This window comes from Cheilinus undulatus, linkage group 18 (assembly GCF_018320785.1).
Source record: "Cheilinus undulatus linkage group 18, ASM1832078v1, whole genome shotgun sequence".
Classification (NCBI taxonomy): domain Eukaryota; kingdom Metazoa; phylum Chordata; class Actinopteri; order Labriformes; family Labridae; genus Cheilinus; species Cheilinus undulatus.
Window position 1 is genome coordinate 5,095,900 of NC_054882.1, and position 23,566 is coordinate 5,119,465.

The 23,566-nt window shown below is 38.6% G+C and overlaps 2 protein-coding genes across 2 annotated transcripts; one reads left to right on the forward strand and one right to left on the reverse strand.

Moving 5' to 3' along the window:
- Positions 1-321: 321 nt before the first annotated feature.
- On the reverse strand, positions 322-6,494 carry vti1b (vesicle transport through interaction with t-SNAREs 1B). Its single transcript, XM_041811913.1, has 6 exons — positions 6,280-6,494; positions 6,110-6,168; positions 3,914-4,111; positions 3,468-3,641; positions 2,745-2,806; positions 322-2,644 (listed from the first exon to the last, which is right to left on the reverse strand). Exons 1-6 carry the CDS (start codon positions 6,374-6,376, stop codon positions 2,554-2,556), a joined length of 681 nt encoding a protein of 226 aa, XP_041667847.1. The 5' UTR covers positions 6,377-6,494; the 3' UTR covers positions 322-2,553.
- Positions 6,495-8,784: 2,290 nt separating this feature from the next.
- rdh12 (retinol dehydrogenase 12) lies at positions 8,785-23,279 on the forward strand. The gene is made up of 7 exons (XM_041811957.1): positions 8,785-8,935; positions 14,016-14,134; positions 16,972-17,127; positions 17,213-17,317; positions 17,677-17,886; positions 19,011-19,200; positions 22,362-23,279. Exons 1-7 carry the CDS (start codon positions 8,862-8,864, stop codon positions 22,462-22,464), a joined length of 957 nt encoding a protein of 318 aa, XP_041667891.1. The 5' UTR covers positions 8,785-8,861; the 3' UTR covers positions 22,465-23,279.
- Positions 23,280-23,566: the final 287 nt, after the last annotated feature.

A 23,566-nucleotide genomic window follows, 5' to 3' on the forward strand; every position in this document is an offset into this window, starting at 1 on the left:
TCAGCCACACAAACACCTCGACTAACATATTTTTGTAGTTGACATCACACCAGGAAGGCGTGATATCTAAGTGAAGGAAAAACATTGTGACAGATGTGCCCCTTCAAGAACACGCTAGTAAAAAATAACCTTATCGTCTATTAGTTGAGAATTAATTCCGTAGTAACAGATGTTGTTTACCCAGCACTAACCTGGTCCCAACGCTGGTGTGAGATTTCAGCCTGTTACTCACTGGTGATGTCAGTTCAGCAGCGGATGTTTTTCTTCACCTTTGGACTTCTTGGCATAGTCCCAGAGAATACACAGAGATAACATGCAAGCTGAGGTTAAAGATTAGATTTAATGTAGACTGTTAAATAAAGAATATTTGAGCCTTCTTCAAACAGAAATTCTGTATAATACAGTGATTTGACAATATTAATAACTGTTAAGAACATTGCAATTAATAAAGCCCAGTTCAGACCAAAGATCTGCAACAAGTGTGAACTTGCAACTACTTGTATCAGGCCAGTCTTCAACATTTTAGAAGTCAATTCACACCACAGCTACAAGAGGAGACCATGCTCTGTGCTTCAGTTTTTTCTCCTGGTTTTCCAGCCTGCAGATAGCTTGTAGTGCGCTATATGAATGACAGTGATAGTGTGCTGCTTGCTGCAGTTGTAATTCTGCTTTTGTTAAAAAGCAGAAACATCACAAAACACAAACTTTCTGTGCTTGAAAGTCTATTCTATTGGGCTGACATCAATGCATCCAACCGTCCAAGGAAGCATCCATCCTTCTATCATTCAATTCATGCATCCATCCATGCATCATTGAAGAATCAATCTATGCATCCACTTGTTCAGCAGCCATCCATTCATTCATCTATCCATCCATTCATCAATCCAAGAATCAATCTATGCACCCATCCACCCAACAATCCATTCATTCTATCATTTATCCATGCATCCAACCATCCAAGGAAGCATCCATCCTTCTATCAACCAATCCATGTATCCATCCATTCATGGATGCATCCATCATCTATGCATCCATGCATACATCCAAGGAAGCATCCATTCATTTATTTATTCATTTATCCATCCATGCACCCATGGATGGGACCTTTCCTATGTATGAATAAAGGACAATAAAGTGATTAATGATTAACAACTATTAATACTCTAATTATGGACCTTTATTAACAGATTAATGCTGACAGTCCTATTTCTGTTTGGGACATGAATTCTAAGCCTTTCGCCTTCATGAATTTGAATGTGTGAGCCATTTGTTATGTTCTTCTTTGTCTTCTGAAAGTTTATTAAAAACATTTAAAAAAGGCTGCCATTGGGTGCTTTAACAGAAACCCAGGGAGCTTCAAACAATTTATCCCAGTCATTCCCAGATTGGTTTTAGAGGAGTTTGTGTCACCTCTTAAAAGCAGAGGACACACTACTCAAGCCAGACTGTATTTCACTGGGGAATGGCTCATGATCCCGCTGTGCTTCTTGGCAACAAGTGAGCAATAACCACTGATGCAGAGTGCTGATTGGCTGTTGAAACATGACACGCCGTGGCTTTTAGAATGAGTGGCTGGCAACTTGACAAACTAAATACCAGACAAAACCTGATCCATGCTGCATTTGTCCCTTGCAAAAACAGTCTTGTTGCATCATGAATACTTTGGTATGAACTGGACTTAAGAGCTCCCCCTAGTTTCACATTCACAGCTCAGAGGAATTTTGCCTTTACTCTCAGAATCTCTACAACCATTTGGATATTTGACATGAAATCAAAGCAGAAAAGATTCAGCTGGTGCCATCTCATCACATACTGTAGTTACAGATAGAAAAGGTAAATGCATAAAACTATTGTTTTTCGAGGTACTGGTAGAGTATCCTTAACCATAAAGAACCACCAAATCCAGGTCAGATCAGTAACTGTTATAGGATTCACTGAGGCCTTCTTCATATCAAAGTAAAAGTCCTTGGCACTCATTATTGGGTAAAATACAACCAAAATCCAACACAAAGTCTGATTGCACAAATCTGTTCAATTCATGCAGTGTGCAAGAGTTTGCTTGGGATTTTAGATGGACCTTTACCCACCTCTCTTATGAACTAGAAGTAGTTTCTTAAAAACATCTATACTTGTCAAAATGGATCCTTCAAATAGCTGAAGCAGTACCATTTTAAACTAGGTACTGAAGATTATGGGATATTAGGACAACCCCAGGATCTCAAAACATGGGCATTAGTACTCAGGCTTTCATAAATCCTGGTGCAGAATCATCTCTGGGTTTCTGTAGCAGCCAGAACAATCCTGCAGGGCATCCTTGGTATTAAAAGTTTGATAAAACAGTGCAAATCTCAGCTCACGGTCCATCCATGGAGATGTTGTAGATTTGGTCCGTAAACAGCTTCCACATTTGTCACTCTTAATCGAATGAATCATGGACAGAATCCTTCTTAAGATAGAAGAGTGTCTCATTGTGATTATTTGCACAGAAGAACATCATTATTGCTCGTAAATGGTCAGAGGAGACAGATGTAGAGTCTGTAGAGAGTTTGCTCATCATCGGAAGAACTTCAGGTAAACCACAGCTCCTAGGATGGCTAACTCCATTAAAATGATAACCGCTAACAGCAGCTTGTTTGTCACCAGCCTACAAGAAACAAAAGGAGAAAAATCCTAGCAAAAAACAGTAATATAGATGATCAGTTTTTGCCCACTGGGGCAATAATTGTCTTCGGGGGAGCACTTACCGCCGGGCCATGGAACGGAGAATTTTTCGACTTTTACTGAGGTTTTCTCCAGTGTTCACCAACTAGAGAAACAAACAAAAGACAGTCAAAGAGCGCATGTCACTGCAGGGCCCGGTGTGTCACAACCTGGGTCTGAAGAAGAGAGAAGGGTGGCCAGTCAAGCTTGACGGTATCTCTTTTGTTTGGATCTTTTCACCCTGGTAATACGCCCAAAGACTGACGGTGTTTTTTGGGCCCTTGGGACATCCACAGCTCAACCAGAGGATTGTGGCAATCCTACTACCTCATTTGCTGCCACACATACTGAATATTATGGACTGTTGGGATTGTCCTTCATATCTCACAGCCAGTCTTTTAGGATGGAATCCACACGAGTTATGGATCATGTGTATTTGTGTATTTTTATGAGGTCTGTAACCAATGTGGACTGTTGCCAATAAAGGCTGTTTATTCTGATCTGAAACTGAGGTTATGAGCACTATCAGCACTAAAAGTGCCTGCTGTGGACACAGGCCTTATCCTTTCTGCAAGCCAAATAGTTGCTGGGACTTTTCTGGAGGAAAACAGAGGGACGTAGTGTGGGATTTAAACTATGGCTCAGAGTATGGCTGCAGTCACACACATTATGTTAACATGCAGTTAGAGAAAGTCTAATTCTTGTGCTTAGCAGTGCCACACTCTGGCTCTGTGCATGTGTGTTCATGAAAATGCTTCCCAGCTCACTCTGTTTCTGGTTCGGTCCAGCTGCTCTCTCTGCTCTCCCAGCTCCTCGATGATGTCGGTGCCGATCTGCTCCGTCTCATTGGCAATGCGCTGACTTCGTTCGATGCTCTGGCTTGCGTTGTTCAGAGCCTCTGTGCCCTGAAGCAGCAAGGCCCTCTGGGACTGCAGGTGTGTCTGTAAGGGTAGGAGAACAAATCAAGGGTAAACAGATCTAACTGTTAAAAAAAGACCAAAGAAAACATTATATCTCCTTTATTTAAATTCAGTAGGCTTTGTTATTTTGTGTTAATCAGGGCACTCAAGTTTTTTTTAAACTCCTGAAATACTTCTGTATAATAAAATGGGTGCTTCATAGTCCAGTGAAAATGTCTCTGCTTGATCAGAGTAAAAACACATCCTGTAAGAAACAAAATCCAAAGCTAAGACATGCAGCGCCCCGCACTCACACTCTGCTGGTTTTGTGATGAATAGATGCCCTGATGGCTTCCTCCCACTGGCATTGAAGAAGAACCAGAGCCCGGAGCAGAGATTTTCATGTCTCTCTGCAGCTTGCCCAGATCTCTGCGGTACATGCGTAGCTTTATGTTCATAGCGTTTCTGTGGGAGGGAGGTGCCGCTCGCAGCTCCTCTTCCATTCCTTGTAACTGCAGGCAGAGAAGAACTTTGTCAATAAATGACTCCAGAGAATGAGAGCAGTTCTAGCTATGTTTAGTATAATGCAAAAAAAATTAAGCCTGTCGAGGTGTTGACAACCGTCATGTAACCTTTAAGCGTTGAAATCCTTAAGAAAAAATTAAAAATGTCATTATAGATTTGTTTTATTTTTGTGATTTGGTACCATACACTGTTGTTTAGCAAATGAACTTGAAACTCACATATGGCATAAGGCACACCCGATGTACAGTAGACAATTACATTTAGATACTTCTGTATTGGTAATATGTATGCAGTATGTCTACTTTGGCAATTAATAAAAGATAGCATGAGCTACACCTGCAGTAGAGTATCAGCGTTAAAACTACAGCTCCTTAGCTTATACTTTGATACAACTGATTATTAAATATGGGAAAATTAATTTAATTTAAATAGTTGCATATTTAGTTTATTTGTAAAAACCTGTCTTCAAATTGGGGTTATCAAATTATTGTTTTTCCCTACATTTTGACAGTTAACCAAGATAAAACAATTTTTTATTGCATGTTTAATATATTTTTTGATGTTGTCTTTGAAACTGATCATTTAAGAGCAGCACTGCCACACCTGCCTGCTCTGAAACCATGAATCGGACAAAGAATAAAGCTTCAAAATGCTTATTCTGTCAAAAACACTGTTTAACACTGTCATACATTAAGAAATATGCAGGAGTGCATGTACAAAATGACTCAATAATGTGCAGTGATCCCCGGGTAGTGTGACAGCATTTTACACTTTCAGATTCAGATTCTCCTACAAGTGAAAATTAGTTTTGCACTAGGAGTGACGACAACGTACATACAGAAAACAACAGGAAGATAACACCTCATTAAAAAGGCTAAGAAAGCTGTTTGACATTAAGAATTATGCGGGAGTGCATGTACAAAATGACTCAGTGAAACCCAGTGATCCCTGGTTTATGTGACAGCTTTTAGACCTTTTAGGAGTTACCATTTTGTTGCTTTCTCTGTTTAAGGAACCCATTCAAGTTGAACAATCAAGCCAAGTAATAGTCTCAACTGACTCCTCTATGATGTGCTTTTACTTTACTTCTACTTTCTACTCTATATGGTCGAAGGTCTTTATTTCTGTTCAGGCAAAAAAAAGAAAAAAAAAAACCTATTTTACTGTAAAAACAAATTCTGATAGACTGACAGCAACAACCTCAGCTTAACCACAGGAAAAAAGAACTTGCTACAGATGGGGAAGTCAACAAAAACAGTTTAATGGATTGTTTAAAAAGGTCAGTTTTTGATATCAGAAATTGCAAATTACTTGTCACAAGAACTGTCAAGGAATTCAATGTTTTAATTGCAATCAATTTCAGAATTTCTATAGTTAATCCTGAGTAATTGCATCCTTTGTTTTGCATTTTTAAATTTCACTTTTATGCATTAAATACACTTTTAGATTTTTCTGCTGTTTTGTACAAAGGGGTGATTGACTTCATGTTCAGATACATTCCTGCTTTTATAGGTAGACTGAATATTGTACTATCAACTTAACCATGGAAAAAGTAACTCGCTAAAGGAAACTGTTAAAAAGGTAAATGTTTAATAATATAATTTGCAGATGACTTATGACTTGTCCATGGAGCTGTCTGTGAGGTTTTACTGTGAAATGAAACATTCAAAGAGGAATGGTGGGTATATTTTACATCACTGTGAGAACAGGACCAGCTATGGTAGCGTCACCATGGTTTGCCCAAAAGATCAAAACAGCTTGTGATTAACGCAATTTTGAAAAAAGTGTTTATTTTGTACCTAACTTACATGGTATTTACAAGTGAATGCTGATAGCTCTATCTCTAAAACAATGAAGCAGAAATTCTTGGCTCCAGTGTTTCTAATGTAGTTATCTAGCGTTGCAAAGTATCGTGGCCCATGTATCGAGATATCGTATTGTATCGTGAGATCTTAGCTTTAGCAGCGACTTAAAAATAAGCTCACCACTTCCTCAGCCTCCCCCTGCCTCTCATCGAAGGTTCTCACCAACCTCTTCCTCTCCTCTGTGAAAACAATAAAAGTTTAACAGAATAGTCATCACCAAACACAGAGTTTTTAACTCACGGGGCTAAGGTAAATATTAACCCTTAAAACAATCGGACTGAACTGTTTACCTCCGTGACATGTCAGAGCTCTCTCCGGCATCAACTTCAGCTCATCATACAGAGATCTGTAGATCTCATGCAGCTTCTCGAATTCCTCCGACGACATTTTCGCCTTTTATTCAGAAACTATTCAGTCTTTAGATGTAAAAATGTTAACAACTGGAGACACCGCTGGAAGTTCACCTAGTTGTTGTGCTTTGGTGCTAATCAGATCCCCGGGACTTTTCCGCATGATGGTCCTCGTGATGCAGTGACCAAAAATCCTGACGAAAAATCTAAGAAAAAGATTGTTTGTGGTTTAGTTTTCCCCGATGAATAAAGCAAAAACGTATAACACACTCCTATCAGAGAAGTGACGTGTGAAAATATGACAAATATTCTCTTAAATGTTGTAAAAAATCATCGCGATGACATTTGTGTTCAGGCGGTAGGCGAACAATTTCCGCTGTGAATTATGGGAAATGGAGTTAGGAACAAAAATCTGTTTCGGTATTCTCCTTGCTTTGTTTATTCTAATAATAACTCTTACTTATTTCTGATATGCATATTTTACACTTGTTTTGATGTCTATGATTAATTATTTGTTTTTCTTAGTTATTGATGCCAGGCTTTTTGCCTTCTCCTGAATGCCCTGTACAGTTTATAGCTATTGTCTTTTTAACTGAAGCATGGCAAAATCTGGGAAAGTAATTTGTCAGTGGAAAAATTAATGTGCAGTTAAACATAACAGATAAACATAAAGTCATTAATGCCAACAGCAAAAGTATCTTTAAAATAACCATGACCAAACCATGACAACACTTCTCTGTAGCCATTGTTTATGCTGCCATTTATTATATTTAAATAAAGTTACTGAACATTTTATAGCCACATCTCACTCATATTTCATATGAATGTTAACAGTTTTAATTCAATTGTTTGCATCACTGCTTGAATCTCTGGGTGCTTACTATATGCAGTTTTTATTGCTTTTATATTATTTTTTAATATAATTATTATGTAGTTAATTTGTTATATATTTGTTGTATTTTATTGGTGATTTAAAACATAAGCTGTTCTTTTTCTTTCTGCCACATTGCTGAGGGATGAAAAAACAGCATTACAGTTTTTGTTTGCAGATAATCTTGTAGTTTCATTATATTGTTACAGCCAACATAAGACAAATATTACAGCCAACAAATATTTGGCTCCATTTTTATTACAGCTTTTAAATGGTCACAATTTCTGATCCCAAACAGTTTCATGTTTCTATGATTAATTGCCCACTGTTTGCAATTGAAACTCTTTTTGTTTCATTTTGATTGGGAGAAAATGAGGAACTTTGGGTCGCCTAAAGATTATGACACAAACTTAACCCCAGAAATAGGAACTTGTGTTTTTATTTTTATCTTATTTTATTTTATTCTATTTTCATTTTTTTTTTAAGTGAAATGAGACATTAAGGAGCATTGGTGGACTTATTTTACATCACTGTGGATGCAGGCTGCATCTGATGTGGCTAAGAGGGAATATAAATCACGGGATTAATACAGTTAAAAAAATAAATCCATTAAGTATGGACCTTGATTAATAGTAAATCGATGCTGACTGGTAACTTTATTCTTAATGGCTGCTGTTGTGCTTATTATCTCTCTCTCTCTCTCTCTCTCTCTCTCTCTCTCTCTCTCTCTCTCTATATATATATATATATATATAATAAGATTGTATTGAATTATATTCTATAACACTTCTTGTGTTATATATAATATTTGAAAATCCTGTATTTTGTGGGCAGTTTCATCAAACCAATCTTCTTGTTATTATAACATTTTATAATATGTAATATTTTATATGTTTCTATATCCCTATATGTTTTTTTCCACTTATATTTTTAATTGATTTTTATATATTATTATATTTTATGTTGCATTGTATCACTATAAAGTAATTTCATTTTATGACATTTTATACAATACCATATAACATTTTAATTTCATATCATAATATTTTATATTTTATTTTATTTAAATATAATATTACACGTATTATTCTATACTATTATATTACACACAATTATATTGTTCAAGAAAACATTATATTTACCACAAGTGTTTATAAGGCACTTTCTAAGGTACAATTTTTGTTATTTAAAATGAAATATTTCTGTGGGTAATTTCCTTAAATAAAAACATCTATCCATCTTTCTTATATAAAGATATGGAGTGTACTTCAATGTGTTCACCTCATCATATATTTTATGATTTTTAATCTGTTTTGTTTTGATCGATCTGATTCATTTAAATTATTTTTTTTCAGGTTTTCACCTTCCATCTTTTATATTTTGATTTTCAAAGCCAAAATAAATAATACAGATAATCCTTATGATGAATTTTTGTGTAAGCAGAATTTTCTTCTTTTCAATGTAAAATGATGTTGACTCGTGGTAACCTCTTGCCCGGAAGAGAAAAACTACAATCCCATGATGCCGTTCGCGGTGCCTCTTTCACCCTCACTACGCTCTGCACTCCTCTCTACTTTGACATCAGCTGTTCTGCCTCCAGAGCTGTAGCATCCAGCTGGAAGACGGAGAAAGGCGCACAGTCCGAGCTACGATGCTGCTTCTAGCCGTTGTCGCTGGCCTCGGTGCGGTGACGGTACTGGTGCTTTTATTTTCAACACAAATACGGTAAGAAACGCTCAATTCAACCGTGGAGACCCGGATAATGACAGGGTTTGACACATCACGGGTGGGTTGTTACTTGGTTGACAGGGCATTACATTGCACTGATGCTGTTGTTACAATTAGGCTGATGTGCGTTATTTCTTAAAAGCCTCCTTATTTAAAGCAGCTGATGGTTATTTTTAGAGGTTTATGCTCTCTCCTATTGTTTCACTCGACGCGGACTGATTTCCCACAGCAGAAAATCAATGGTTCAGAAATGATGGAGCTGTGGGAGTTTTTGCACAGAGATGAACCGGGAGTCCATCTGAGCTGCTCGGGCCTATCAGGAGGCTGCGCGTGGGAGGAGTTCTATCTGTATGCATTACTCTAACACAGCCATTGGTCAGAGGGCGGGACTGCACGGTGGCGTGGGTTCGTACGACTTCACGCTCTGTGCTGTACATTATCCAAGTTTGACTAATGAATAATTAAGCCTAACTATCAATATGTCCAAAATAATGAGGACAACACTTTGACTGAAGAAACGAGGCTGATAGTCATTTAAACAGAGGTAGGGGTAACTCTATTTATGGAGAACCTGACTTACACAGTTAATCAGATTTAAAAAAAAAAACAACACTAAGAACAATATAAACGTGAAAAGACCTGTCCTGTGCATGTTACAGTGTTATGGTGCTCTGATGTCCCCATACAGTCCTAGTTTATCAGCATAGGAAGTTTTACCATAAGGTTAATGTAGGCAACAACTTCATGCTGCAAGATTTGTCCTCAAGATATAGTCATTATAGATGAGCATCAACTAATAAGGTATATAAATGGGGAATAATTCCCCAACTAGTTAATCCTAGGGCCTAGATGGTGAATAAAATACACCATATTGCCAAAAGTATTCACTCACCCATCCAAATAATTGAAATCAGGTGTTCCAATCTCTTCCATGGCCTCAGGTGTATAAAATCAAGCACCTAGACATGCAGACTGTTTCTACAAACATTTGTGAAAGAACGGGTCGCTTTCAGGAGCTCAGTGAATTCCAGCATGGTATTGTGATAGGATGCCACCTGTGCAATAAGTCCAGTCCTGAAATTTCCTCGCTCCACAGTCAACTGTCAGTGGTATTATAACAAAGTGGAAGCGATTGGGACAACAGGAACTCAGCCACAAAGTGGTAGGCCACATAAAATGCTGAGGTGCATAGTGCACAGAGGTCGCCAACTTTCTGCAGCGTCGCTACAGACCTCCAAACTTCATGTGGCCTTCAGATTAGCTCAAGAACAGTGTGTAGAGAGCTTCATGGAATGGGTTTTCATGGCCGAGCAGCTGCATCCAAGCCATACATCACCAAGTGCAATGCAAAGCGTTGGATGCAGTGGTGTAAAGCACGCCGCCACTGGACTCTAGAGCAGTGGAGACGTCTTCTCTGGAGTGACGAATCCCGCTTCTCCATCTGGCAATCTGATGGACGAGTCTGGGTTTTGCAGTTGCCAGGAGAACGGTACTTGTCTGACTGCATTGTGCCAAGTGTAAAGTTTGGTGGAGGGGGCATTATGATGTGGGGTTGGTTTTCAGGAGCTGGGCTTGGCCCCTTAGTTCCAGTAAAAGGAACTCTGAGTGCTTCAGCATACCAAGAGATTTTGGACAATTCCATGCTCCCAACTTTGTGGGAACAATTTGGGGATGGCCCCTTCCTGTTCCAACATGACTGTGCACCAGTGCACAAAGCAAGGTCCATAAAGACATGGATGAGAGAGTTTGGTGTGGATGAACTTGACTGACCTGCACAGAGTCCTGACCTCAACCCGATAGAAACACCTTTGGGATGAATTAGAGCAGAAACTGAGAGCCAGGCCTTCTCATCCAACATCAGTGTGTGACCTCACAAATGTGCTTCTGGAAGAATGGTCAAAAATTCCCATAAACACACTCCTAAACCTTGTGGAAAGCCTTCCCCGAAGAGTTGAGGCTGCTACAGCTGCAAAGGGTGGACTGACGTCATATTATACCCTATGGATTAAGAATGGGATGTCACTTAAGTTCATATGCAAGTCAAGGCGGGTGAGCGAATACTTTTGGCAATATAGTGTATTTAAATAGGGTGGGCAAGCTTTATCATGATTGCATTGTTTTACTCTGTGTTAAGTACTGACAAATGTATTTTTTGTAAAATTTTAGTGAGTGTCTGTAGTCCAGATAATTGGCCCCAGCTGGTTGGACCAGGCCTTGACACTGGTGTGGACTGCCGGCCCATCCACAGCGCCCCTGAGTGCTCAGTAAATGAGGTCCTCCTTAGATAACCTACAAACATCAGCTAGCTATTTACTTGCATCTGACACGCTGGTCTGTCTCCAGTCCGTTTTGGAGCGTATGGTAAACAAGTTGTTGGGATAAAATTCCTTAGCCAAAGATTTTTAGCATGGCTAACTCTGACATGACTGGACTAACCATTAGATGCAAATTGGTTTACCACTCTAAGAATTTGTAGAAGAAAGTTTACATTTTTAAAAATGCAAATGCAAAATAAAACATTTACTGTTTGTTGAAAAAGTAATGGTGAATATTTAGGTTTATCAACAAAATTTAGTTAGCATTGTTTAAATTGTGGATGGACCTCGCTAGGGATGCGCACGGTTAATCACACAAAACGGTTACATTTGTTTATCAAATTAGCTGGCGTAGGATTTACGACTCGGTTAAACCAATTAACTATCATTTTTTATAAACCCAGGCTTGAGATGCCGGGATTTTGAGTAACAGGTCTTTTTACCTGTAATGAACCTCCCGCCACTAGAGGCCACTGTAGCTTCAGTTAATGACCGATGCCTTCCCGTCTGGCACTTCACAGATATAAACATGAGAAGCTCAGCGGTGGCTTAGCGGTTAGCGTGTAGTAGGAACAGCGCATTATGACAGTTTTTTAAAGTAGTAAATGGAAATAATGGTGGTCAGCACAATATTTATCTGCAAAAAGGAACAAAGGCTGGTGGTGCTAGCTTGTAATGTTAGCCACACTATAGAGAGTACATCTGGCTAACGTCAAACCTGCTAACACAATAACCCTGTGAGGAACTGACTGTTTTCTAGGAATTTTCTCCTCTTTAGACTAGTCTGTTAAATGGAATGTAAATGAGCGTTTAGCCGAATAGGGAAATAGATGCTTAGGAACAACCTTAGACCACGCTATGCTAACCTCAATGGGCCCCCTCCTTCTGCTGGGCCTCAGAAAGCTTTCACCTTTTTCCATCCTTATGGGCGGCCCTGGGAGACTGTAGAAAATGATGGTTGTCAAAGGAGACCTTTAGAGCCACATACAGCCAGACTGTCTTTCCTTTAGAGCATCACATCAGTGAAATTTAATACCACAACCAATTAGAGAGTCACCATCCTATCATTCATTTAAACATAATGTTAAGAAATGGTTTTGGATTGAGAACCATCGATGTCAACACTGATGCTGTGGCTACCCATACTAACATTAACCGTACTATCACTGTTGTGACATTGTTCTTGTGAATCATGTTGTAAATGTTCATATAATCATTACTACTTATTTTTACTGTTGTATGTTATATTTTATTCTACGATGCCTAATAACATCTGGAGGTGGATCTGAGGTGGGTCTTGGAAAGCCAAACAAAGAGCTACAACCAGTTTTCATTTTAGCAACTATTATGAATTTAAGTCTTTAAGAATTTAAGTTTCACTCTTGTCAGTTTTAGTTATTTTAATTGAAAAAAAAAAACAACTAAAAACACATTTTTGTCCAGGTTTCGTCAATAAGAAGTCCTCACATTCTAGTCTCTACTTTTTGTCAATAAAGTTATTCTCTTTGAACTAATTTAGATAGCCAAACTGTAGAATTGATATAAATGTAAAACATAAATATTAATACATGATCAATACGTCTATATGATAGATCCCAAGCATATAATAGTCAACACTAACATTTGAGTCTTGTTGCAGTCTCCTTGATGAAAAATTTACATCTTTTTTCAAAGGTTATTCTGTGGGCCATTAATTGTAGGGATGAACAATGTTGGATTTTGCTGCTGTCTGATATGCCAATATTTACAAACTCATTTTAGACAATACAGATATTTAAATATGCTTTCAGACAAGAAATTTCAGTCCTTTTGGACACACTTTAGGGTTTGAGGATGACAAAGGAAACAAACTTAAATCCTTAAAAACACACTTTAAAGTTTAAAGAATGAGGATACATAAAGAAAAAGAGCTCAACTGGCATAGGACTGTTGGCTCAGCCTAAAACTCCACTAATTTATCAATATATATGGACAAAATTTACGGTCGATGTATACTGAAATACACAGGCAAAATATCAGATGTGAATATTGGCAGAAATTTTGATATCTGCTGATACTGATACCAGACCAATAATATCATGCATCCCTACTTAACTGATAGGACAGCTGAAGAGAAACAGGAAATATGAAGAGAAACACGCACCAAGACCGGGATATCCCACGACCAGTCCATTGAGGCCTATAGTCTCTGCTTGTGGGCACCATTTCTTCCCACTGAGCTACACCATCATATCAGCCATGCCTCTAATGATGCAAAGCTTTTATCCTTTTTAAACCAAAATGGAGAAAAAACTGTGTCTCCATGAAGACAGGAACTATTACGCCCAAAATCCTGTTTTTAAATAGACTGTAAACGTGATTATATCTGCTGTTAAAGTGAACATTTTAACGTGGGTGTGTATTTTACTGTTGGTGTTTTAGCAGACAGCCTCTAGTGGACACTTGAGGAACTGCAGTTATTTGTATTTACCCACAGAGATTGCTGCCTGGGTATAGGTCTGAAATCTCTTTCAGAGATTCAGATATATGACCCCAACAGCAATCACTCTGTCTGGCCCAGTCTGAAACTGCCCTGGAAACCCCCACAGTGGGGAAGAGTCCACACAGTCTTTACACTCCCACTGCTTCACCAGCTGTATTTGAAATGTTTTGGACATAATTGAAGTAGTTTTGATCCTGATTTTCTCAGATGCTTTTGTTTTTTTAGGATTGTTAGAGCTTGCCGCTGTCTTATTGATCAGTCATCATTGTTTTATTGACAGGAAATATGCAGCAGGAGGCGTGTGCATGTCCACAGCTCTGCTGGAAGGGAAGACAGTCCTCATCACTGGAGCCAACACAGGGATCGGGAAGGAGACCGCCCTGGACTTAGCGATGCGAGGTGACTCTAAGATGTACTTTTAAATCAAAATAAACAAGAAAAAATAGAACAATTACTTTGTCCTCCACTATGACTCAGCTCTGATAAGAACATGAAGGCTGAAAAGGAACAACAACAGAAAGAAAGGCTATTCATTTCAGCAACGAGGCCCCTCAAAGGGCTTATATAAGACATCAGGACATAATGATAAACAGGAAAAGCCGATAAAACCCAAGAATAAGATAAAGATAAAAATAAAGATAAGAGAGGGATAAGGAAGAAAGGAAGAGATCAGCTACAACAGAAGTTAAAATTAAACAGCTGCAGAAAGAGTCAAAGTTACAGTGCAGTGTGTTTATGAGCTATAGCTGACTGTTTCCTGGTTTACCTGCTGTCTCATGCTTTATACCAGTGGTTCTTAGATGATGAGATGAGACATGCCTGCATACATGCACATTTTCTCTGATATTCTTACTACACTATGATAGCTGATTCTTTGCTAATGTTCATTTTTGCTCCACTGTTTTTATTTCACTAAAAGCAGCTCTAAAAATCCTGAGTATGTGGGAATGTGACATTTGTTGGGCGATACTCCAACAGTCACTGTTTCTTCCATCTGAAGAGAACGAGACATGTTGGCTCAGTCACCCCTGCAGCTTTCAGCTCTTCAGTACTATTTTAAAACTGTGGTCTGAATATTTTTCCTGGTTGTACAGTGATTTGGATGATTTCTGTGCAGCCCTACACAGAGCATTTAAAACCGAGTAAAATAATGCAAAAGCTAAACATGCACAAGTTTGAAAAATACAGGAAGTTATAGTTCAATTAAAGGTTGCTGTCAGTGTGTAATGCATGGTATTATTGATTATTTGGTGCAGTGCTGTTGCATTGAGGCGCATGCTGCACAACTTACTGGTATGATAATTTAATCTAATGTAATGAACCATACCCTCAAAGATAATCTTTAGTTTACAGCTTAATTCAGGTTCAGTTTACCGTTTATGAGTGGCATGCACAGTATTTATATACAACTCTCAATTCCAAATAAGTTAGGACACTGTGTAAATGTAAATAAAAAAAAAACACAGGGATTTGCAAAACCATTTTCAACTCATAATTAATCATAATAAATTAAATACAGCATAAAGACAAAACCTTTTTTTTTTAAAATATGCGTGCATTCTGAATTTGATGCCAGCAACACATTCCAAAAAAGTTGGGACAGGGACAAAAAAAGACTGGAATAGTTGCTGAATGGCCCAAAACACCTGAAATATTTCACAGGTAATCAGGTTAATTGGTTACAGGTGATGGGGTTTGGGTTTAAGGAGCACTCCTGAAAGACATAGAATTCTCAGAATGTAATTGGACAAACGCTGTTGGTGCCGTTTTTGATGGGCCAATCACAGACAAAATGAGGTAGTACACTTGCAAAGCACCAGTATTAATCCTGTGTTCCATTTACCTTGGAAGTCGGATGTTGGAACTGGGAATGACGTCACGTTCAGATTTCCCAGTTGTTTTCTTTCCACTTGTCACAACCACGAGGAGTTGGAAAAATGATGGATGCCGTTTTTGCGTTAGCTAGTCATTGTTTTTAGCAACATATACCAGTTGCTAGCCGATGAGCCTTTAAAACAACACATTGTGCAGTACTTCATGTGGTAGAAGAGTGTTGCTGCACACTACATGCAACTGCAGGGTGGTTCTGAAAGGTTCTGAAAACAGGTCAAAATAAAAGCTCAATAGAAGCTCATCTGTTGCTAAAATCCAGGCAGAGGCCTATTTGGAGACATGCAAAACATCTACTCAGCTAAGAGAAGCTAACAGTCTGGCTCTTTGTTCTTGTTTTAATTAATAGTTAAGGTCCAGTTCAGATGAAACTGCCACTTTTCTATAGCTACATTCAAGCTAATTGCTACCATGGTGTTAGCAGCTGTATACACCAGCTTATAGTACAACTCAACCCCCCAGTGACGATCGCAAACGTGTGCTGAGGCAGGTCGGCAGACCGGTGAGAACACTTTTTCCATCAAGAGAAGCTTTCAGTGCGGCTCTTTGCTCTTGTTGTTATAAATAGTGTAGTCTAGTTCTGATAAAACGGCCACTATATTACAGCTACATCCGAGCCATTACTGTCAGCTCACAGTACAAATTAACCTCGCCCATAGCTACTGCCTTGTTCTCCTCAAATGATGCTGATTGGTCTGAACCATTTTCAGTTCTGCTGAAACATTGTGGACTAGAGCTCTGCAAGATACATGTTTGATGGGAGACTGGAAAATCCGTCTGTTTTGAACAGTTGCAACGGCATGGCTTCACAGTAAAAGAGGGCAGTGTAAACCCCCTCCTGTCCCAACCTTTTTGGGATATGTTTATCAGTTTGAGCATTACTTATCTTGTCTTTGAACTGTATTCAATTGAATATAAGTTGGAAACAGTTTGTAAATCACCACATTCTGTTTATTCACATTTTACAGTGTCCCTTTTTTGTGGAATTAGGTTTGTAATTTTATATCAATTACAGCTTTTGGATGATGTGATGCTCCTTTTTAACACCCAAGCATGGACTAAAATCCTCCTAAATGTTTTCCAGAGATATTATTATTGAACTAAATCTGACTGTTGTTCAGGGTCCTTGGTCGACCTCAGCTCATTTGTTCATCTTCATTCTGCCTGAGGAGAAACACAAGATGTTGGCAGCAGAAATCCTCTTCACTCAGCAGCAAGAGAAATAAAAACCAGAGAGAATCAATCCTGTCCTCAGGCGGCAGAATTAATCTCTGACATTTGTGGTGAATTAAAGCAGCTCCTCTTTTTGTTCAAAGTTAATTTTCTGATTATTCTTCACATGACAGGAGCTCGGGTAATCATGGCGTGTCGAGATGTGGAAAAAGGAGAGGAAGCTGCGGCTAGCATACGAGCTGCGTGCTCCCGAGCAGACGTGGAGGTCAGAGAGCTCGACCTGGCAGACACCTGCTCGATACGAGCCTTCGCACAAAAGTTCCTGAGAGGTGAGATCAACTTTGCTGTTCTCTCTGAGAACTCTGAGTAAAAAAATGCTCCAAATCTGACATGTTTGCTTTTCTTCTTCTCCAGAGGTCAATCAGCTTCATATCCTCATTAATAACGCCGGGGTGATGATGTGCCCCTACACAAAAACTGTAGACGGCTTTGAGATGCACATCGGAGTCAATCATTTAGGTAAGACTCTGCTGGAATGGGCTCAAATTAGTAGGTAAAGTAAACCTTAAGTAGGTAAAAAAAAAATCAGTGGATTTATTTGTCCTTTTGGTCACATTTGTGCACAATTAATCAATATTATCAATTAAGAATGCTGATATGAAGGCGACTAATCCTAACTATGAAACATGGATCCAAACCTTTACATCAGGTACTGACTAATACTGAAATTATAAAGACACACTGATTTTAACATAAATCCTTATCAGAGAAAACCTTGCTTGTTAATTTCTCTTGCTCAGATTGAAAATAATAAACCAAACAAATCTAAATCCTTAAAAGAATCCAGAATCTAAAGTGTTTTTCCTCACCTCTGTCAGGTCACTTCTTGTTGACGTCCCTCCTCATCGGGCTGCTGAAGCGCAGTGCGCCGGCCCGGATCGTTGTGGTCTCCTCTCTGGCACACAACTTCGGCTGGATCCGATTCCATGACCTCCACAGCCAGGGGAGCTACAACAGCGGATTAGCATACTGCCAAAGCAAACTGGCTAACGTGCTCTTTGCCCGAGAATTAGCACGCAGACTCAAAGGTAAGAAAAGAAAAAAATACAGAGAACATGAGAGAGGGTGGATGAGCTGCTGCAGGAAACATGGATGGGATATGTGAGATAAGAATAGTCCCATAGGTGTAGGTTCATAGAGTACGGCTGTAGTAAACCAAAAAAAATCTTTTTTTGTCTTTTTTTTTGAAGATTTATTTGTCTTTTTTTCATAATTTTTGTCATCTTTTATTTGCCATTTTTTCACCTATCTGTCATCATTTTTTTTGCAATTTCTTCATAATTTTTTTGATTTTTTCATAGTTTTTTTGTTTTTGTGTGTGTTTTGTCATCATTTTTCATGATTTTTTCTTCAATTTTTTACATTTTTTTTGTCATTTTTTCATCATTTTTCATCAGTGTTTCTCTGCTATTTTTTTCTGTAAATTTTTGTTTTATTTTTTTTTCATTCATTTTTTCATCTTTTTTTTGGCCATTTTTCCTGATTTCTTAATCTTTTATTTTATAAACTTTTTTATTAACTTTTTTGTCAATGTTTCTCATCCATTTTTTCAGTGATTTTTGTTGTTATTTTTTTCATCAGTTTTTTCCTCAGTTGTTTTTGCCATGTTGTCATCATTTTTAGTTGTCTGTTTTTTTGTCAGTTTTTTTGGGGGGATTTTTTTTCGTCATTTTTATCGCCATCTATTTTGTCTTTTTTTTGTTGTTTTTTTGTGATTTTTTTCATTTTTTTTTTTTCTATATATGTAGGTCTGTAAAATAAGGCTAACCAAACAATTGATTGGTCATGCAGGTTAAAAAAAAAAAAAAAAAAAAAACGAACAAAAAATTTCAAAATCAGCTCAAACTTTGACATTCTCCTCATTGCATCCTCTGGTCATCTGAATGATCTTAAAAATAATTTTTTTTTCCTCATGTTGTACTAGAACAACTGATTCAGAGACAAACAGCGTGCACCTGCATTCATGATTTCTGTGATCACGACACAATAACTCTTTAGCATCCTATGGCCTACATCCTCAGATATTGTTTGTATGAATTCATAACTGTAACTATTAACAGGAGCACTTGTTCCAGCCTGTGCTTTGTCATTTATGAGCTTTCATCAGACTGCATGCAGTGTTTATAATAATGAAGGTTTTTTGTCCTGACAGGCACCAATGTGACGGTGAACTCGGTCCATCCTGGAACAGTAAACTCAGACCTGACCAGACATTCAACCCTGATGACGATACTGTTCACCATCTTCTCCATGTTTCTAAAAACTCCTCGAGAAGGAGCACAGACGAGTATCTACTGTGCAGTGGCAGAAGAGCTGCACTCAATCTCTGGGAAACACTTCAGGTAGGCAAACACTGAACAGAGACCTGATTTTAATAAAAAGAAAATAATAAAGCTCAGGATAAAATTATTTAGCAGGAATGTTCCCTCAGACACTGACGCTGCCGTCTGCTGACCTGCTCTGAACTCCATTAAACATGAATGATTTAGTCCTCAGCGTTCTCGTGAAAAACCACACATGCCACAAGCTTCAGGGTTACCATGGAGATGCTGCATGCTTTAAAACTTTGCTAAAAGCCCAGAGGAGTTACGTCTGTCTCTTTAAATTTACATCAGTGGCTCCAACAAGGTTTCACCATTAGGCAGATAGTAGTTTTTAACTGAGTTTTTCACGCAGCGATGTAGAAAAGAGTCAGAATAAAAAATAAAAGTCCTACTGCTGAGAAAAGTCAGAATAGTACTCTAATAATCATTGTTTTTATATATTTATGATAGTGTTATTGGTTAAACCCTTATCTGGTTTAAAAGTTTAAACTTTTGAAGGTGTTATTTCAGCTCTTATTTGCAGTAGCCATTATTTTCTTTTCCACATCTGGTGTCATTAGTTCATAGAAGCCAAAGATCCTGATAAGTCACAGCCACAGATGTTAGCGATGCTTTGGTGTGTAGTTTTTACTGGAAATTTAACTTACAGCTCGGGGGAAAAGAGACAGAAAAAAAGGCTATTTATATAACTATTTTTCCTCAGCTTGTTTTTGGTCTTTCTTTATCAGATCAGACAGCTGAAGACAGACTCGGTAAAAGTAGCAAGCAGAAAGTGTACGGCTGACATGAACCAAACGGCCGAACCGAGTTGATCCTGACTGGAGCTGACCGATGCGTGTCTGTTCATGGATCAGCTGCTCCTCTGACTGAGCTAAACCAGCATTCTGATGTTCCTGTCTTTATAGAAAGTTCTAGTGTTTTTAAACTGGTGGCCTTATTTGAAGGATTTTAGATCCAACTGAATCACAAGTCCAAAAAGCTTTGACATCATGGGGGTAGAAATCAGAAATCAGCAATCACAGCTTCAGTTTAGTCTTTAACGCGGTAAAAGATAAAAATGTTTTAAAATGTCATTTTAAGGGTCTGTAAATATGTCAGACAGGATCACTCCAAAGAATAGCTGTCAAAGGGACGAAAACTATGTTTTTTACTTATTTTTTACGTTGTTCAGATAAATAATACTTGGACTGTAAAATTTACCAGTTACTTGTTCCAACAAAAATATGATCTAAGTACTCCAATAGAATATCTAAACACATTACCAACAACTTTGACCCTAAAGAAAGAAAGAAAGGAAAGAAAATAATGAAGGATTCAAGGAAAGAAATGAAGAAGGAAGGGTGCAAGGACAAGAGATATGAGGAAAGATTCAAGTAAGGAAGGAAGAGGTAAAGATGCAAAAAGAAAGGAGTCAAGGAGGAAGGAAGGATGCAAGAAAAAATGAAAGAAGAGAGGAAGGGAGGAATAGATAGGAGAAAAAAATGGAGGGAAGGAAAAACAAGGAAGAAAAGAAGGAAGTACAGATGCAAGGAAGGAAGGAAGGAAAGAAATGAAGAAATAGGGAAAAAAGAGTGACAGAAAGAAAGGAGGATGGAAGAATGAAAGGATGGAAGGAATCAAAACAGGGAGGAATATATAGAGGAAAGGGAGACAAGAGAAGGGAAGAAAGGATGGAATGAGGGAAGGAATGAAAGAAAAACAGAAAAAAGAAGGGAAGAAGAAAGAAAAAGAAAGGAAGGAAGGAAGGATGCAAGGAAGGAGGGTTTCAAGGAAAGAACAAATGAAAGAAGGAAGGATGCAAGGATGGAAGAATGGAGGGAACAGAAGGAAGGAAGAAATAGAGAAAAAGAGAAATAAAGGAAGAAAGGATAGAAAAATGAAAGAAAGGATGCAAGAAGAAAGGAAGAAAGGACAGAAGGAGAGATTCAAGGAAGGAATGGAGGCTGCAAAGAAAGAACAATTGAAAGAAGAAAGGTTGCAAGGATGGAAGGAAGGATGCAAGAAAGAAAGGAAGAAAGAAATGGAGGAAAGAGAGAGACAATGAGGAAGACTGGAAGAATAAAAGACAGGAAGGAAAGGACAGAAGGAAGTATTCAAGGAAGGAATGGAGGCTGCAAGGGAAGAACACACAAAAGAAGGAAGGAAGGATGCAAGGAGGGGAGAAACAAAAGAATGATGCAAGGAAGGGAGAATGCAAGAAAGGAATAAAAAAAGGAGGGAAGGATGGAAAGAAGAAAGGAGGGAAGAGAAAAGAAAGGAAGGAATAGAGGATATAAGAAAGAAAAAAGAGAAGGAAAGTAGGATGCAAGGAAAAGAGAAGGAAGGGAAGAAAGGAGGACAGAAGGAAGGAAGAAAGGATGCAAGGAAAGAACAACCGAAAGGAAAGTAGGGTACAAGGAAAGAGGGAGGGAATAAATAAAGGAAAAAAGGGAAAGAAGGGAAGAAAGGAAAAGAAGAAAAGGAGACAGAAAGAAAGGAAGAAAAGAAGACAAAAACTCCTAAAGAAAGTTGGCAAAGACTAGAGAAGTGTTTTGTTTTTTTGCATGAAAAAAAAAACAAAAACTGTTTTTCTGATTTAGATTTAGCATAACCCAAAAATCCCAGCTGACACTGAAGCTCTCACCGGCCCCTGTTGTTGATACTAATGAGGCTCGCCCTCCAAACGACCTTTCACAACTGTCTCTTAATGTCTGAGGCTAAACAGAAACTAGAGTAGATTAAACTGAACAGCTGGGCCATGTCTGCTTCCTTTAACAACTTCCATTAAAGCTTCTGTGGGGATTTTTAGGCTGAGTTTGAGGTGATTAACTCAAAAATAACAGAGAGAAACAAGAATACCTTTCTCTTCAGAATACAGTACCACAAAGCTTGAATCACCAAGGACCTTAGACATGAACAAAATCTGTATAAATGTAGAGGATAAATCCAAACTCCTTGTATATGTTGGAGCCGCAGTCTTAATATAGCTCCTATTAAACTCTTTTGTAACATGGCAGTGCTGTTTCTCTCCCTGTCTCTCCACGCGTCTGCCCTTCTCCAAGTGTGGACAGATGAAATTAATGACGGCTCTGATATTACCATCAGCACAAGGTCAAATTAAAACAGGAGACGGCCCCCAGAGCGCTGACTCACTCACACCATCATTATATAATAATAACGGCCCCCTCCTCTCATTACAGCGACTGCGCCCCCGCCTTCGTCGCCCCACAGGGGAGGAGTGAAGACACAGCGAGGAGACTGTGGGAGGTCAGCTGTGAGCAGCTGGGTATCGAGTGGGACTGATTCAACCTTGAACCTCCATGTATCTCCACGGAGTCCTTACTCGCTCTCATTCATTTCAGTTTGGGTTCATGTTCTGTACTTTCTTACCTACATAAGCAGTCAGGTGACTCTGTCAGAGCTACTATAATGTGAAGTTGCTTTTTTGTGTTTTAATGCAGTATTACATCATGATATTGGAGAAACTCTCAGCAGTATTATGGTGTAAACACAGATGACTTTTTGACTCTATTTTTGTGACACAATGTGAATCCAGTGTAGGCAAAAAAGCAACTCAGCGTGTGGTGATGCTGTAGGATACTGTGAAGGGTCGAGTCAGGGTAAATGACCAGCATCTTTATCGATTATTCTTTGATTTCTCCTCAATTTGCAGCTTCAATTTTGTGCCAGCGTTTCTAAACTATTGCAGGGGTTCTTACAGCGTTTCCAGGTCGACAACAAAATTAGTAAACTCTAAAAATCAGCGTCTGTCTGAGCCATAATTAGTGCTTCAACTGCATAAATGTATTTTGTGATAATGATAGTAAATGTAGACTATAAGATTTTCTATTTAATCATATCAGTAAGGATCAACTCGCTGCAATATTTACAGAGATTTTTTTCTCCATCTGCATTGCCAAACTCTGCCCGTTCCTGCAGGAACGTCAGTTTTACATTCAAAGATCTCCACTCTCATGTTTCCCTCTCAGCATTTACATGAAGGTTGCCAAGAGTTTACAATCCATGTTTTATACAAGTCAAACATGCCTTTTACTACACGTACATTCATGTTAAGAGTTGAATGTTTACAATTGATGTAAATAAACTGAAATATTACTAGAAAAGGGCTCGCTTCAGTCATTTGGAGTTCTGTTTTTATATCCATCCATCACTTTTCTATACCGCTTATCCTGTTGGGAGTCGTGGGGAGGGCTGGAGCTTATCCCAGCTGTCATTGGGCGAGAGGCGGGGTACACCCTGGACTGGATGCCAGACCAGACAACCAGGCACACTCACACTTACGGCCAATCAGCCTAATGAGCATGTTTTTGGTGGTGGGAGGAAACCGGAGCCGGAGAGAGAACATGCAAACTCGACGCATTAGTTCACTGGTGACTGAAGCCTC